The 17917-nt window shown below is 42.2% G+C and overlaps 1 protein-coding gene across 1 annotated transcript; it reads right to left on the bottom strand.

The window, feature by feature from the left end:
- Positions 1-2728: 2728 nt before the first annotated feature.
- Positions 2729-17870, bottom strand: COQ6 (coenzyme Q6, monooxygenase). The gene is made up of 12 exons (XM_058739621.1): positions 17663-17870; positions 12414-12548; positions 10976-11034; positions 10561-10684; positions 7696-7826; positions 6899-7006; positions 6743-6805; positions 6452-6559; positions 3810-4012; positions 3616-3731; positions 3286-3452; positions 2729-2856 (listed from the first exon to the last, which is right to left on the bottom strand). Exons 1-12 carry the CDS (start codon positions 17826-17828, stop codon positions 2827-2829), a joined length of 1410 nt encoding a protein of 469 aa, XP_058595604.1. The 5' UTR covers positions 17829-17870; the 3' UTR covers positions 2729-2826.
- Positions 17871-17917: the final 47 nt, after the last annotated feature.

The following is a 17917-nucleotide window of genomic DNA, read 5'->3' as shown; positions in this document are numbered from 1 at the left end:
ACAAGCTGTGAGATTGTGACCTGAGCTGAAGTCGGATGCTTAACCAACTGAGCCATCCAGGTGCCCCTTTGTTGAGAATTTTTAACACAAATGGGTATTGAATTTGTCACATGGTTTTTCTGCATCTATTGAGATGATCAGATGACTTTATTTTTCTTTCTGTTAACATATCTCATTGATTGATTTCTGTATGTTGAACTATCCTTGCATCCCTGGAATAAATTCCACTTGATTGTGGTGTGTGATCCTTTTTAATGTATCATTAGATTAGATTTGCTAGTGTTTTGTTTAGAACTTTTGCATCTATGTTCATCAAGGATATTGGCCTATCCTTTTGTGTTGTCTTGGTTTTGGTTTTTGGAGTAATGTCTGGCCTTGTAAAATGTGTTTGGAAGCTATTCCTCCTCTTTTGGAAGAGTTTGAGAAAGGTAGTAAATCTTCCTTCAAAGTTTGGTAGAACTTGTCAGTGAAGCTGATTCTAGACTTTGCTTATTGGGAGGTTTTTTATTTACTGTTTCAAACTCCTTATTAGTCATTGGCCTATTCATATTTTGTTTCTTCGATTCTGTTTTGGAAGATTGTATGTTTCCAGGAATTAATTGACTTTTTCCAGGTTGTACAGCTTGTTGGCGTGTGATTTTTTACAGGAGTCTCTTAGGATCCTTTGTATTTCTGTGTATCAGTTGTAACTATTCTTTGATCTCTGATTGAGTCCTCTCGTTTTTTCTTGCTTAGTCTGCTTAGGGTTTGTGGATTTTATCTTTTCAAAGAACCCTACTCTTGAGGTGCCTGGGTGGCTCAGTCCATTAAGCATCTGACTCTTGATCTCAGGGTCATGAGTTCAAGCCCATGTCAGGCTGTGCACTGGGCATGAAGCCCACTTAAAAAAAAACAAAAAAAACACACCAACTTAGTTTCATTTTTTTTTTTTTTTTTTAAATATCTTTTGTCTCTATTTCTACTCTGATCTACCTTCTACTAATCTGGGGCCTTGTTCTTTTTCTAGAAAGTTCCTTTAGGTATAAATTATTGTCAGTCTGAGATTTTGTTTCTTTGGGTAGACCTGTATTGCTGTGAACTTCCCTCTTAGAACTGCTTTTGCTACATTGCATATCTTTTGGTATGTCATATTTCTGTTTTGTCTATAGGTATTTACTTCTCCTTTGATTGGATTACTCATTGGTTGTTCAATAGCACATTTAAACTTTTTGTGGTTTTTCCCGTTTTCTTGTAATTTATAGTTTCATATCATTGTGGTCAGAAAAGATGCTTGATAGGATTTCAGTCTTCTTTAATTTATTGAGACTTGGTTTTTTTGGCCTAACGTGATTTATTCTGGAGAATGTTTTATGTACACTTAAGAATGTGTATTCTGCTTTAAGAATTTTTTTTAATGTTTATTTTTGACAGCGAGAGGGGAAGGGGCAGAGAGAAAGGGAGATGCAGAATCTGAAGCAGGCTCCAGGCTCTGAGCTGTCAGCAGAGTCCAACACAGGGCTCAACCTCACAAACCGTGAGATCATGACCTGAGCCCAAGTCAGATGCTTAATCAACTGAGCCACCCAGCCACCTCTGTATTCTGCTTTTAGATGGAATATTCTGAATATATTAAGTCTCTGTGGGCTAATGTGTTAAGCCCAATGTTTCTGTATTGATTTTTTTGGTCTGGATGACCAATCCATTGATGACAGGATAGTAAAGTCTCCTACTGGAGCACCTGGGTGGCTCAGTCAGTTAAGCATCTGACTCTTGATTTCAGCTCAGGTCACGATCTCACAGTTTGTGAGTTCAATCCCCAGGTCAGGCTCTGTGCTGACAGTGTGGAACCTGCTTGAATTCTGTCTCCCGCTCTCTCTGCCCCTCCCTATTGCTTTCACGCTTGCTCTCTCTCAAATAGTTTAAGAAAAAAAAAATCTCCTACAATTGCTTTCAGTATCTTCCTTTAGGTACGTTAGTATTTGCTTTACGTATTTGGTGTTCTACATTGTGTGCACATGTATTTATAAATGTTCTCTTTTCTTCCTAGATTGACCTTTCTATCCTATGTAATGCCCTTGTCTTTTATTACAGCCTTTGTTTTCAAGTCGATTTTGTCTGATAGGAGTATATAGCTTATCTGGTTTTCTTTTCATTTCCATGGAGTATCTTTTTCTGTCCCTTCCAATTCCAGCCTGGGTTGTGTCCTACTGAAGTGTCTCTTGTAAGCAGTATATAGATGTGTGGTTTTTTTAATCCACCCACTCTGTCATTTGGCTAATTTAGTCCATTTTCATTTAAAGTAATTATAGGTAAGTACACACCTTACTGCCATTTTGTTCATTATTTTCTGGCTGTTTCTGTAGTTTTTGGTTCTTCTTTCTTTCTTCCCTGGTGGTTTGATGGCTTTCTGGTGTTCTGTTTAAATTCCTTTCTCATTTTCTTGTGTGTATTTACTGTGTTTTTCCCTTGTGGTTACCATGAGGTTCACATAAAATATGCTATGTAAATTAGTAGTCTGTTTCAAGTTGACAGCAACTTAAGAGTTCTAAAATTAACAAGTGAAATGGATGAGACAGCCCCTTAGCAATTTTTCTTAGTAATAAAAAGTCTTTCAACCAAATCATAATAGTCTTCCTTTGGGATTTTTTCTTGGCTTGATTGATATGCCCTTCTCACACTGAATTTATCTGTCATTCATTATTTGGGCTCCACAGGCCCATTAAGCAGAGGAGAAAAAGAGACTAGAGAATTCTAATGTAAAGCAAATTTATTAAATCTTGAAACTATGTGATGGTCTTAGGAAAAGATGTTCATTTTTCATCACCGTAATCTCCAGAAGAGGAGCGCTCATTTGCTTGCAAAGGCCATAATCTGTTCCTGGAGAAAAATGAAACAGACACTGTAAAGCATGGGGGCAAGTGAAGAAAATAGTTTAAAATATTTTTTAAAAAATTTTATATATAAATCTCCAAAGTGATTAAAGCAAAACATTGGCAGAAGTCCCAGATAGATACTCCTCCCAAGAGTCCCTCCAAAGTGTCTTTTAATAGAAGTTTCTCAGGAAAGCAGCTGGCCAAGCAGCAAAAGGAGTTTAAAACATCTTTAAAACTTTAAAAGTTCCTATTCACGATTTTTCCTCATATGAAGTTACTGCTTACATGTGGGCTCTAGCACCAAGCCCAGCAAGGACTTTTTTGCTCATAACCAATGGGAAAGGTATTCAGAAAAAAATTCAAAGAAATTCAGAATAATTGGCAAAGTCCTCCTCAGTGAGCAGGACTCGTGGAGAGCCATGAGTGACCTTACTTTGAGTGGAGATACTGCATTTGTAGCCTGCAAGCCCCACGTCCTGAGCAGCACAAGTGGAGTGGCACTGGTGGAGTAGAGCCTTTTTAGGAGGTCAGTAGCAGCCAGAAGAGCAGTGTTGTGACGCTGTCGATCCGTCTCATAACCTGTGAGATGGCTCATAGAGCCTGGAGGAAAGGTATAAATCCTTAAAGCAATAGTGAAGTTCTTTACCAGCAAACCAGACACATTGAAGTCTACCATATCCGGCTGCTGAGGGACATTTTGGGGTCCTGACCTTTCCTAACCACATGATCTCTGGATACTTCTCTGAGGTACCTGAACCCTTACCTAAGTCCTTCCCATTGAAGGCTGCAGCACTGAGGTGATGGACCAAGCTGGAGATATCCCCAAAGCCCATGTTGACACCTTGTCCTGCAAGTGGATGGACTCTGTGGGCTGCATCCCTAAAAAGAAAGCAGAGTTCAGACGCGGCCTCCGCAGCAGAGTGCGAAGACGGCAGCCCTGCTGTGTTGTCATCTTACCCAATGAGCGCCAGCCGAGGCCGGACGTATTCAGCAGCATGTCCCAACCCGAGTGGAAATGACATTCGGCTTCTGGCGTCCACTCTGGCTACACTTGGGGGCAGCTGGCGAGCTGAGACCTTAGTGGGCTTCAGAAAGGCAACAGCATATTGCAGCATGGCGCCAGCCGAGTCGATGAAGTCGGTGTGGTTAGCATCACTCCACTGAGTAGTGTCAGCCGTAAACAAACCGTGAAAACTCACCAGTGATTAACAGGGAATTAAATCAGCAAGGAAATACATTTTATAACTACAGCCAAGAGTTAATAGTACCTCACATGCCAAACTGATCTAGACCGCAGGTGACAGGCCCCCTTAAACAAATACAGAACACAACTTCCCCCAGATTTTAGGCTCAAGCCAAACTGCTCGTGAGCTGCTCCTGTCTACCTCTGAACTTCACCTTTCACTTCACCTTAACCCTTAAAACCACACACTAGCCACAGCGTAGCTCATTCTACAACACCCTCTTGCTTCTGGCATTCCCCACTTTGCTAGAATGTCCTCCTAGTTCACCAGGGTAACCCTCATAGCATCCGGAAGCTGTCACCACTTTTTGTGAACCTCCCTGCAAACCCTCTTCTGTGCTCCAACACCCTATAAACACTTGTACCACTGTTCCCAAACTGTCACTTAAGTATCTTTCTCCCTCACTTGTCTGTGAGCTTCCTGAAAGCGGGGACTGTGTCTCATTTGTCCATTTCCAGACTCTTCTACATAGAAGGCACATGTAATTGTTGCCAAATGAATGCACTGAAAACGTCTGTGCCAGGAATACACGCTAAATGACCAGAGGAGGGGTAGAGTTCACCATTTACTTCGGAAGGCACTTTAGCCTAAAAGGCTCTGCCCCTTTTACTCCTGTTGCTGCTCCAGAGCAGTGAAGCCTAAGTTCTTCAGTGTAAAACTACTGTGAAGTCACTAGTGAAGTAGTAGAGAGTTTGGTAGTTAAAACCACAGGCTCAAGGACCAGCCTGATTTCTGAACCAGCTTTACCGCTAGCTCTATGACCTCGTTAGGCAAGTAACCTAGCTGTAAATGAGCATGATCATAGCACCTACCTCAGTGGTTCACTGCATTAAATACATGCAGGTAATGCTCTTCACCTGCACATGGCACACAGTAAGCACTCAATAAATGTTGCTGATTATTACTATTAGTGAATTTTAGATAAATGTGGTATTGAAGCTCCAAAATTACTAGTGCCAGTATTTTTTTTTAATTTTTTAATGTTTATTTTTGAGAGAGACAGAGGATGAGTGGGGGAGGGGTAAAGAGACGGGGAAGACAGAATCTGAAGCAGACTCCAGGCTCCGAGCTGTCAGCCACAGAGCCCGATGCGGGGCTTGAACCCACGAACCTTGAGCCAAAGTCAGACGCTTAATCGACTGAGCCATCAAATTACCCCACTGGTGTCAATACTATTAAAGGCTTTATGTATCTGCTCCAGAATAATCATTACCATTTGTTGAGCACTTACAACGTACTAGGTATGTTCTAAGCATTTTACATAAATTCTCTCATTTTTTAAAAAAAAATTTTTTTTTTAACATTTATTTATTTTTGAGACAGAGAGAGCATGAACAGGGTGGGTCAGAGAAAGAGGGAGACACAGAATCCGAAACAGGCTCCAGGCTCCGAGCTGTCAGCACAGAGTCTGATGCGGGGCTCGAACCTACAGACTGTGAGATCATGACCTGAGCCGAAGTCGGACGCTTAACCGACTGAGCCACCCAGGCGCCCCAAATTCTCTCTTTTAAGTCTTTAGACTTTTGGGGTACCTGGTGGCTCAGTCGAGCATCTGGCTATTTTTTTTGGCTCAGGTCACGATCTCATGGTTTGTAGGATCGAGCCCTGCATCAGGCTTCAATCTCTTTCACACAAACGCACTCTCAAAAATAAACTAAAACAGTCTTTAGACTTTTTATTATTATTAAACTCTGAGAGGCTGGTGATACTGTTTCCCTTTTCTAGGAGATTAACAGAACCATAACAGTATTGAATCCATGTCTGTCTACAAAACTTTTAAGTTTATATTTATTTTGAAAGCATGTGTGAGAGAGAGCACACATGTGAGTGGTGGAGGGGCAGAGAGAGAGAGAGAGAGAGAAAGAAAGAATCCCAAGCAGGCTCCACACTGTCAGCACAGAGCCCCATGTGGGGCTCAAACCCATGGAACTGTGAGATCTTAACCTGAGCTGAAATTAAGAGTCAAGACCCTTAACCGACTGAGCCACCCAGGTGCCTCTACAAAACTTAGCTCCCTGCTGAAATGTGCTCAGCTCCTCTCCAGAACACTCCTAATGAATCAGGCTTCCAAAGTTCATAGCTATTCAAAACTAGCCAAATATTACAGCTTCAAAAAAAAAGGCCAATGCTAACTACTGCCCAGGCAGCTGTTTCAGTCAGCACAACAGCCCATAACCACAAAAAAGCACAGAAGTTATTAATTTCCATTGTTTTTCATTTCCCAGAATGCCCTCCTCTTCACATAACCCACTTACAAAGGGGCAGCTGGTTGGTTATTCCTTTTTCCTTCATCAAAACACCTTTCTGTATCTACCACCCTGCAACACGTCATCAGCTGGACAAATTCATACTCACAAAGGCAGAGTTAATGGCATCCACAAACTTTTCTTCATCCATGCTCACCAGTTCTGCTGCGTGTTCATGGGATGTGGACCAAACCAAGGAACTCAAGGTGTCTGAGAGCTGTGTCAAAAGAACACCAATGCTAAGGGCTAAAACTTCTGTTCTTGGGAGCTCTCAAGCACAAAGGAAGTAAAGTTAGCTTGGGCATATTCCCTAGAAAGCAGAAAAAGGTTGAGAGAAAGTGAAGCCCTAAAAGAGGAAGGCTGGGCATGTTTAAGCAGAGTAGCCAGAAGGACTTCTTACCGGGAGCAGAGCAATGGGCCCAGAGGGAAGAAATCTCTGCCAGGCTACATTGTTTTCTGTGGCCTACAACTGAAAGAAAAGAAGAGTTCTCACGAGAGGTACTCAGTACCCATTAAACACGAGCAGGGTCCCCAGATGGTGGGCTCAGGACTTTACCTCCGATAAATGCAAAGTAGCTACAACAGCAGACTGATCATAGTTCCAGCTGACGTTCTGAATCCCAGCAGCCTGCCGCACTCCTGAGTTGTGACCGTCTGCACCAATCTGCATGGAAACAAGAGCCTGTTAAGCCTTATAACTTCTGAATACACGAAACTGTTCCAGAGGTTTGTTTCTGTCTCCTTAAGTTTTCTCTAGGTCCACCTGTTCTCAAAGCCCATCTGTAGCAGACAACTTGTTACCACGCTTGCCTCACAGCCCCTGGAGGGGTAGCCTTACCTAGGTGACCCCAGTCTCAGCTAATGGACCAAAGCTGGACATGTCCTCCATGAGGTACTAGCCAGAGGTTAGCTTGGCCAAATTCTCTTGATGTTTGAACTAGAAATCAATAAGGCAAGCACTGGAGCTGAACACTCCTGTTGTAAGGTTAGGAATGGATGTCAAGTAAAAGAGGAAGCTGGCAAACAAAAAAAAAGGGGGGAATACAATGAGATGGATTGACTACAGGACTCCTGTGAGGGAAAAAAGAACCTCAATTTCCAGTTTTTGTCCCTGTGAGGCCAGGTTTCTTTTATTTCCAGACCTAAGATGGTCTAGGAGACTGCTTCCTATACAGGATTTACAACGACACCATATTAACTTGAGTTGGCCTAGGTGGGTACTGGTCCTTATAACCAAAAGCTCTGCCAAAAATTAACTTCAACTATAGCTTAGATCTAAAAACTAAAGGCCTTAGAGTTTAGAATAAGCTATGGCTATGCAAGACCCCTGGCAAAATAAGAATTTTCAACTACCAACAATTTAGTCTGGAGGGTGCTGCCATCACCTAGGGTAATATGAACCCAAGGGCTGGAGTCTGTCATGGGAAATGGATAAGGCCAGGTATAGCCGACTGCTTTGCTCCTGTAGAGAACCGTCACACGGTCTAGGAGGTCAGAAGAGAGAAAACAAAACATTAGAAAGGCAGTCCACACGGCTGAGAAAAAAGCCCTAACTAGATCTAAAGCGAGCTCTCAAGACAGCTGTCTCTTATCATTTACCCCTAAGCAAGAAAAGATCTAACAAATAACTCCTATAATTAATGCTATGGTCTGAGAGCTGATAAATGACAAAAGTCACAGGGATGAATCAGTGTCAAAAAAATCAACTCTCACTGAGTTACCCGCCTGCACCAGGGATTCTTTCTTCTCATCTCCACACTCACTGCTCTTGTAGTTTCCCTCTGTGCCTAAGCGAATCCACATGTGCTTTCGGAATAAACAGGGTGGGAATCCCATGGGCCCAGGTAAGTTCTAGATTTCATAAGATTTTTCTTGCCATTGGAAATCGTTTTACTTTTCTGATCATAAAAATGATACACCTACTGGAAGTCTGAACAACAAAGATTTAAAAGGGAGGGAAAAATCACCCTTAATCATATCATTCAGAGGCAACTACAGTTAAAGCTTTGCCATCTAGCTTTCCAGGTGATTTCCTATGCATATAGACACAGTGCACATGTAGGATATGACACGTACTTTTTCCACCAATATATTACGGAACATGTTTGTAAGTGACTAAATATTAGGTGTAAGTTATCTTTAAAAGCTGCACATAAGTGGGGCGCCTGGCTGGCTCAGTCGGTAAAGCATGAAATTACTTAAAATTTTGGGGGCGCCTGGGTGGCTCAGACAGTTAAACGTCTGACTCCTGATTTTGGCTTGGGTCATGATCTTGTGGTTCATGGGTTCAGGCCCCACACTGGGCTTCACACTGCTGACAGTATGGAGCCTGCTTGGGATTCTCTCTCCTCCTCTCTCTGCCCCTCCCCTGCTCACTCTGGTACTCTCTCAAAATAAATTTAAAAAGGGCACTTGGGTGGCTCAGTCGGTTAAGTGTCCAACTCTTGGTTTTGGCTCAGGTCATGATCTCATGATTTTGTGAGTTGGAGCTCTGCATCAGGCTCTGCACTGACAGCACAGAGCCTGCTTGGAATTCTTTCTATCCCCCCACCTCTCTCTCTGCCCCTCCCCATCTCGTGCTCACTCTCTCTCTCAAAATAAATAAACAAAAAAAATTAAATAAACTTAAAAAAAATCTTTAAAAAAGTTGCACATAAGTTGATTACATGGATAAGTTATTATCCCATATCAGAAAGCTAGAACTCTGAGATATTTGCAAATTATGTATCTGATAAGGAATTCATATTCAGAATATATAAAAAACTCTTGTAACTCAAAAAGAAAGACAATCCAGTTTTTTTTTTTTTAATGTTTATTTATATTTATAGAGAGAGAGTGCACAAGCAGGGGAGGGGCAGAGAGAGGAGGGAGAGAATCCCAAGCAGGCTCCTGACTATCAGCGTAGAGCCTAACAGTGGGGCTCGATCTCACAAACCATGAGACCATGACCTGAGCCGAAATCAAGAGTCAGATGTTCAACCGACTGAGCCACCCAGGCATCCTGACAATCCAGTTTTTATATGGGCAAAGATTTTGAATAGTCATTTCTCCAAATGGCCAATAAACAGAGGAAAAGATGGGAAATACAATCAAAACTACAATGAGATACCATTTCAGTCCCTAAGATGGCTATAATAAAAAAAAAAAAAAAAAAACATAATAAAAAGTGAAAAGTGTTGGTAAGGATGTGGAGATACTGGAACCCTTATATATCATTGGTGGGAAAGGGAAATGGTATAGCCTCTTTGAAAAAGTTTAGTAGTTTCTGATAATGTTAAACACAGAATTATTATATGACCCAGCAAGTCTACTCCTAAGTATCTACCCAGAAACCTATGTCCACGCAAAAACTTGTACACAAGTGTTCATAGCATTATTCACAATTGCCAAAAAGTGGAAACAATCCAAATGTCCATTAACTCATGAATGAATAAATGAAATGTGGTATATCCACATGATGGAATACTACTTGGCAATAAAAAAGAATGGAATACTAATAGGGCTGCAACATGAATGAATCTCAAAGATATGTTCAGTAAGAGAAGTAGACACAAAAGGATACATACGTCCTGTATGATTCTATCTATATGAAATGTCCAGAATAGACAAATCCCGAGAGACAGAAAAGTAGATCAATGGTGCCAGGGGCTGGGGTTGGGAATGGGGAATGGATGTAAATGGACACAAGGTTTCCTTTTGAGGTGACAGAAATGTTCTAAAATGATATTGTGATGGTGGCATAACTCTATAATTACACTAAAAATCACTGAATTGTACACTTAAAATGGGTGAATTCTATGGTATGTAAATTATACCGGAGTAAAACTGTTTAAAAAAAAAAAAAAAAGAAAGAAAGAAAAGAACAACCCAGGGCACCTGGGTGGCTCAGGTCATGATTCTGCGGTTCATGAGTTCGAGCCCCGTGTCGGGCTCAATGCCTGCTTCAGATTCTGTGTGTCTCTTTCTCTGTCCCTCGCCTGCTCACACCCTCCCTCTCTCTCTCTCCCTCCAAAGTAAATAAACGTTAAAAAAAATTAAAAATTAAAAAAAAAAAAAAAGAAAAGAGAAGAACAACCCTAAAATACCCATCAGAGGATTTCTTTATGGTGGATGTTCAGTCTCTGTAAAAGGCGTCCTTTTTTCCAGTAAGTCCTCTGATAATTCTAAAGTAGTTCACCTTCCAGAGTAAAAGGAAGATGTAAGAAGTGGGTGCCTCACCCGACACAGCCTCCAGCTGCTTAGTGAGAGCGCACATTATGACATCATTCTCCACTATATAGCCCATGTCGTCCAGATTATCCTTATCGAACATTATCAGGGCCTCTGAGCAGGCATCCCACACCTGGAAAACACAAAGGGAAACTTGTATTATAACCCAAGGAAAAGAAAGCATTACTCCAGTCAGAAACTACTGCTTTCCCAAGTGACAGAACCAGAAAAATCACAATGTCAGTCCCTCTGGCAGGAGACAGAAGGTAAGAAGAAAATTCTCTCGAGAATGCTTCCCCCGACTCCTTAGACTGAGTGGGAACTTCGATTCTTCCCACTTTCACAGAAAATACGGAGAATATGGACTTCAATATCTTAACCCAAGACAACCAAGATATCTTGCCAAAAGTGATAAAGAAGGCACCTGCATTCGCCGAAAGGCTCTGTATCTCATGTTGCAGATGTGGTCCCAGGCACCAAAACCTACAAAAGAAAGGATCTATATATAGGCCAGAGCAACCTTATGGGACCACACCCTTCCTAGGCTCTCCTTGTCTTTCTAACCTCTGAAGTAAGAGGTTGTTTTCAGTGTTCTCCAATGACAAACTGGAAAATACTTGCCATTTCTTCCTGTTTGATGCCAGGAGTTAAGCTACTCTGCTCCCCAATTCAGATTATATAGCATGAAAAAAGGCACAGCTTTCATAATCAAAAAGTCAAATCACATTAAAGTTAGAGGAAAGGGGGGTGCCTGGGTGGCTCAGTCGGTTAAGCATCCAACTTCAGCTCAGGTCATGATCTCATGGTTCGGGAGTTCGATCCCCACATTGGGCTCTGCACTGGTGGTGTGGAGCCTGCTTGGAATTCTCTCTCTATACCCCACTCTCCTCTCTGCCCCTTTCTCACTTACACTCTCTCAAAATAAATAAGTAAACTTAAAAAAAAAAGGGGGGGGGGATAAAAAAGGAAACCAAACCCACATTGTTTTTCACCATCCTACAGAAGTTAAACTCTGAATAAAGACTATTTTGGGGGGGCAACTGGCTCACTCAGGGTGTGTGACTCTTGATCATGGGGTTATGAGTTCGAGCCCCACAATGAGCGTAGAGATTCCTTAAAAGTAATATCTTAAAAAAAAAAAAAAAAAAAAAAAAAAGACTTTTTCTTTATTGAGCACCTACTTATGTGCCCAACACAATTCTAGGTACTGAGCATAAACTGTGAAACCAAACAGACAAAGTTCCTGCCCTTCTGCAACTAACATTCTGGCTGGAGACACAGACAGTAAAAAATACGTAATATATTGTCAGGTAGTACTAAGTGTCATGAAGAAAAAGCAGTGTAAGAGGCTAAAGAATGATGGAAGAGTCTAATTTTTGACAGGGTGGTTCTAGATAGGATAGCCTGAGGGAGTAACATTTGGCAGAAACCTAAAGACGGCTTTCTAATGGGTTCCATGTGCACACATTCCATCTATACTCCAAAAGCATCTAGCATGCAAACTCCCTAGCTCCCCAGAGGGCTGACTCTGGGAGTGAAGAGGGTGCTCCTACCAGAAGTGAATGGTCATAATTAGTTCATATAGTTTCAATTCCATCAATTCATAATGACCCAACATCACAAAGGAAGCCTACATGATGGACCCACAAGTCCCAAGGAGGTCTTTCTCAGACTAGGTACACTTTTAACAGTGTCAGGGGTCCTCATCTTCAACAATGAACTAGATAACCTACACCATCCCTCCCCCCCACTACCCCCGCAATGAGCTCCCTCCTCACCAGATGCTCTGGAGACTCTGCCCTACAAGGCACACTGGAAAGCCAAGAGAGACAAGAGACCGGTTCTATGAAACATCTACTCACTACTGAGAAGGGTTGCAGAGCCAGGGGAAATGGAGCTGACTCTGTTGCTGTAAGTTTCTGGCAATTTCTCCCATACTTTTTTTGGACCTGCTTCTAGCAACAGGATTTTCTTGTCACAAAAATGAGTATCATGTCCTAAAAAAAAAAAAAAAAAAAAAAATCAACGTTTTACATCGTATCAGAATTTCTTCCTTTTCTTGTTTCCAAGAGAAACAACAGATTAACTAATTCATTCGCTCTTAGAATACATATTTCTCACAGGGCACACAAAAAGGAGACACCACACAGAATCCTAAGCAAGAACACATACCACTATTTCAGCCATCTGAACTACCCGGCCCATGACGTTAAGGTTTCTCTAGACAGTCCAACACCTGCCATTTGCACAGAAACAAATAATGGCAAAATTCATAATGAGCCAGAATTCCTCAGAGAGGAAGAAGTAAAAGAGAAAGGCTGAAGTACTTAGACACCAGATACTCCTAATCTTGAAACTATTTCAGTCACTAAAAATATACAAACCCTGCTCAACAGAAAAATGGAATATTCAACAAGCAACATTTATTGTGGCGTCAAGATTAAATCAAGAATAAAGAATTAGTTTGTAAAAGAAAAGGAGCCCAAAAAATACATCAACTGGGCCTCCAACTCTGGTCCTCAAACATCTATATAGGGAAGTAAAAAGGGATTTTGTTACTGGGTAACTGCAGCACAGATACAGTCCCGCCACAATATCCCAGAGAAAGACATGGAAACAGGAAGCAGGGAGTTGCTGCAGCCAAAAAAGGAAAGGAAAAAAAAATGTGTCAGGATCACCAGAGAAGAAACACCGGAGATTTTACTCAGTAACGATAAAAACCCCACATTCTCCGGAATCTAAATTAGAAGAGTGGCATTATTGGAACATTCAACTGAGGAGTGTGAAAATCAAGGTCGCTCCAGTGGAACAGGCAGTGAGCAGCACGGAGAGACTACCACGTTCACCTGCCCCCCACCTTGCTGCGCTGCTGTTTTGCACTGGAGGTCGAGGGCAGCCACACTCCCCCGAGGACCGCCTTCTGGCCCATCACACCTCTATACCTTCTAGTAGCTGCTCCACCCCAATGTTCACCGGGCCAACTCTTCCCTCTGGATCCGGCTCGCTCAAGCCTCACCTCCTCACCTGCTCCCCCAGCAGAGGTCAGCTGCTTGTCCCTCTAGGGAGCTTTCATTTTATTCTTCCTTCTATTATTTACAAATCTTTCTCTTTAGCTAGATCTAAATTCCTTGGGGGCAAGGAACCACTTCTTTTTTTTTTTTTTTTTTTTAAATTTTTTTTTTTTCAACGTTTATTTATTTTTGGGACAGAGAGAGACAGAGCATGAACGGGGGAGGGACAGAGAGAGAGGGAGACACAGAATCTGAAACAGGCTCCAGGCTCTGAGCCATCAGCCCAGAGCCTGACGCGGGGCTCGAACTCACGGACCGTGAGATTGTGACCTGGCTGAAGTCGGACGCTTAACCGACTGCGCCACCCAGGCGCCCCTACCACTTCTTAGGGCTAATATTCCCAAGCAGCACATGCCGTATCTTCTCAATCCACAAAATATACAATGCACGTTTTTGTTAAATAAGACACAAGGAAACTAACAGAAAACGTATATTTCCAAACACATTATAAAATAGGTTCAGTATTTTATCTTTTAGCTATTTAAACTAACATTTTTGAAAACTTATTTGGAAAAAAAAACACTAGAGAATACAATTTACAAATAACAACAAGAGAGGAAAATATAGATATTTCAAGACTGAAACAAAAACTAATGTGAGTCTGAAGAAGAATCCAGGAAAAACTGACTTAAGGGGGAAAATGAAGAGCCTACTGAAAATTTTTCACTTTTATTTTATATTTTATATTATATATTTTATTTTATATATTTTATTTTATATATTTTTATATTTTATTTTATATTTTATTTTATTATGTTTAAATTTTTCACTTTTAAAGCAGCTGCCCAAAATTAAGTGGATTCTGAGGGGCACCTGGGTGGCTCAGTTGGTCAGGCGACCAACTCTTGGTTTTGGCTCAGGTCATAATCTCATGGGATCGTTGAGTTTGAGCCTCACGTCGGGCTCCACACTGCTTGGGATTCTCTCCCTCTCCCTCTGCCCCTCCCCTGCTTGTGCTCATGTTCTCTCTCTCTCAAAATAAATACACTTAAAACGATTAGATTAAGTAGATGTTGAAATAAAAAGGCTGATCGCCACATAAACTACTGACAGTATTCTCTGAAATACAAGCTGTGATAATCAAGGGGAAATATTAGCATGCTTGAGACTTTTCTCAATTTGGTAGGTTACTTGACTCAACAGGAGAAAACGATCCCACACACACCTGCCTGTAAAAGGCTGAGCACCTGCCAGCGTCCCAACTGCTTACAGGAAAAAAGCAGCAGCTTGCTCACTGAATAAACTGCATGAGAGATTTCCAAACCTTCCAGAGCTCCAGCTTTCACCTTTTTAGCACTTACTGTTTTCTCTGAGCTTTTTAAGGAAATTAGTCGGTGTGTGAAATTTTTCTTTTGTAAACCTGTGTTTGGTAGTTTTGACTTAACTTAGAGCAGTGATTCTCACAACCTGCTGTATTTGGGCCCTTGACCTTTCTTTTGTAGACATATACAGAGAATTCTGTACTGTGAATGCTTAAAGTCAGTCCTGACTTTATGAATTTATACTTCTGTGGAAGAAACAGGAAAATAAACAATTACAATACAGAATTCTGTTTAAGGTTGATAAAAGAAAGCCCTGCTGCTCTCCCTCCTTGAGGTGTTGGGAGAGATGATAAGACAAAGAACAAAATAGGAAGGGAAAAAGTTAAATACAAACATTAACACTAAGGTGTTAGTAAGACTAGAAATTTTTTCAGGTACATATCATACAGAATTCTATGAAAAGTTAAAAGCTAAAGTCACCAATCGCTTCTTGGCCTTTGGCTAAGATCAAGTGTAAAAGCTAAAGTCACTACAAGATTAAGCTCTTCCCAATGCTTCTCACTCTCAAAAGTGTGGTCTCCAGGCCTCCACCTCTGCGGGTATTTGTTAAAAATAAAGGTTCCTGGGCTCCACCTGGATAAACTCAATCAGTCATACTTTAGCCCAATTACCAATAGGTACAACCAAAATGACGGTTAGAAAGCAAAGGTATATACCTGCCAGAAAGTTTTGTGTCTCAAAAAGGCTCTGTATCTCCTAATTACTGACTTTTGAGTGCAAGTTACTTAACCTTTCTGAATTTTACCTTCCTTATCCGCACAACCTACAATCAAGATTATGAGGATACAACGTGGGGTCAACTACACGTCAATGAAAAAAGATTGTGAGGGGGGCACCTGGGTGGCTCAGTCGGTTGAGCGTCTTTGGCTCAGATCATGATCTCAGTCTGGGAGTTCAAGCCCTGCATCGGGGCTCTCAGTCTGGGGTTCAAGCCCTGCATCACTGCTCTCAGCACAGAGCCCACTTTGGATCCTCTGTCCCGCGCTCTCTCTGCCCTTCCCCTGCTCACACTGTCTCTTAAAAAAAAAAAAAAAAAAAAAAAAAAAAAAAAAAGTTAATTAAAAAAAAAAAAGATTATGAGGGGTGCCTGCATGGCTCAGTCAGTTAAGCAGCCGGCTTTGTCTCAGCTCATGATCTCATGGTTTGTGAGTTCAAGCACTCCTTCAGGCTCATACTGACAGTATGGAGCCTGGATGGAATTCTCTCTCTCCCTCTCTCTCTTAAAAATAAATAAACTTAAAAAAGATATACATACATAGAAATAAAATGGAGAAAGTTCTGAATAGGCATTTCTCCAAAGAATATATACAAACGGCCAATAGGCATATGAAAGGATACTTCAACATCCTCACTCACTAGAGAAATGCAAGTCAAACCAGGAAATACCACTTTACACCCACTAGGAAGACTACAAACAAAAATACAGTATCAAGTGCCGTCCAGGATCTGCACCTTGAAATACCATTGGGCAGCTCTTCAAAACAGTTAGCATGTGATCCAGCAATTCCACTCCTAGAAATAGAACCAAGTAGCCAAAAATATGTTTACACACAAGCTTGTACACAAAATAGCATTATCTGTAATAGTCCAGAAGTGGAAGCAACCCAAATACCCATCAACAAACAAACCGAAGGTAATAAATACATTCACACAATGGAATATTATTCAACCATAAAAAGGAAGTACTAGTGGGGCACCTGGGGGACTCAGTCAAGTGACTCTTGACTTTTGTCATGACCTCCCAGTATGTGGGACACAGCCCCCATCGGGCTCTGCAATGACAGCACGGAGCCTGCTTAGGATTCTCTCTCTCCCTCTCGCTCTCTGCCCTTGCCCTGCTCGAGCGCTGGCTCTCTCAAAATAAACAACAACGACAACAACAACAACAACAACAACAAAAGTACTGGTACAGATACAACCTGGATAAACCTTTAAAACATTAAGCAAAATCGATGTATATAAAAATGTCAGGAAAAAACAAATCTAGAGAGACCAAAATGTTCAGGAGTGGTTGCCTAGGGTTGAGGAGCTTTGGGGGGAAATGGGCAGCGACTCAGTGGTTCCTGTTTCTTTTGGAGGGGGGAGGGTAATAAAAATGTTCGAAAATTTACTGCGGGGATGGATGCACAATCTGTTAACATACTAAAAACCATTAAATCGCATTCTTTAAATGGGTTAACTTTATAATATGCAATTATATCTCAAGCTATTTTTTATTTTTTTTTTTCAACGTTTTTTATTTATTTTTGGGACAGAGAGAGACAGAGCACGAACGGGGGAGGGGCAGAGAAAGAGGGAGACACAGAATCGGAAACAGGCTCCAGGCTCCGAGCCATCAGCCCAGAGCCTGACGCGGGGCTCGAACTCACGGACCGCGAGATCGTGACCTGGCTGAAGTCGGACGCTTAACCGACTGCGCCACCCAGGCGCCCCTCTCAAGCTATTTTTTAAAAGAAACAAAATGCCTAGCCCAATACAAGGCCTGATACGTTCCGACTGTGCCCATTCCTAAATTACAAAGGGCGGGATTTAGAAAGACTCCTAAGGATCCTCCTCCCACTTCTGACCCTTCGGAATCCTGAAGGACCAGACGCTTGCCCTGGGGCTCCTCTGGATAGGGGAAAGACCACAAAACCCGCGTCGCGCAGGGCTCCCACGGTCCTCACAGTTCCTCCACGGTCCCGCTCCTCCCCACTACCTGCCTGGAGATGCGCTTACCCAAGGCACAAGCCATGGCGGCGCCCACCAGGCCTCCGCCCGACACCACCACATCGTACACGGTGTCTGCCTTGGCGCCCGACCACCGCCGGCAGGAAAGCAGCGGACCTCTCCCGGCAGCTGCAGGTGCAGCCCTCCACCGGCTCAGAGCCAGGCGAGCCGCCATGACGCTGACCGGCAGTGTACTCGGCGCCCCGCTAGGCCCTCCTTTTGCTGCACTTCCGGAGCAGAGCCCTCCAATCACTAGCTGCTTCA

Source organism: Neofelis nebulosa, chromosome 7 (assembly GCF_028018385.1).
Source record: "Neofelis nebulosa isolate mNeoNeb1 chromosome 7, mNeoNeb1.pri, whole genome shotgun sequence".
NCBI classification, from domain to species: domain Eukaryota; kingdom Metazoa; phylum Chordata; class Mammalia; order Carnivora; family Felidae; genus Neofelis; species Neofelis nebulosa.
This window is presented reverse-complemented; position numbering and strand designations above follow the sequence as displayed.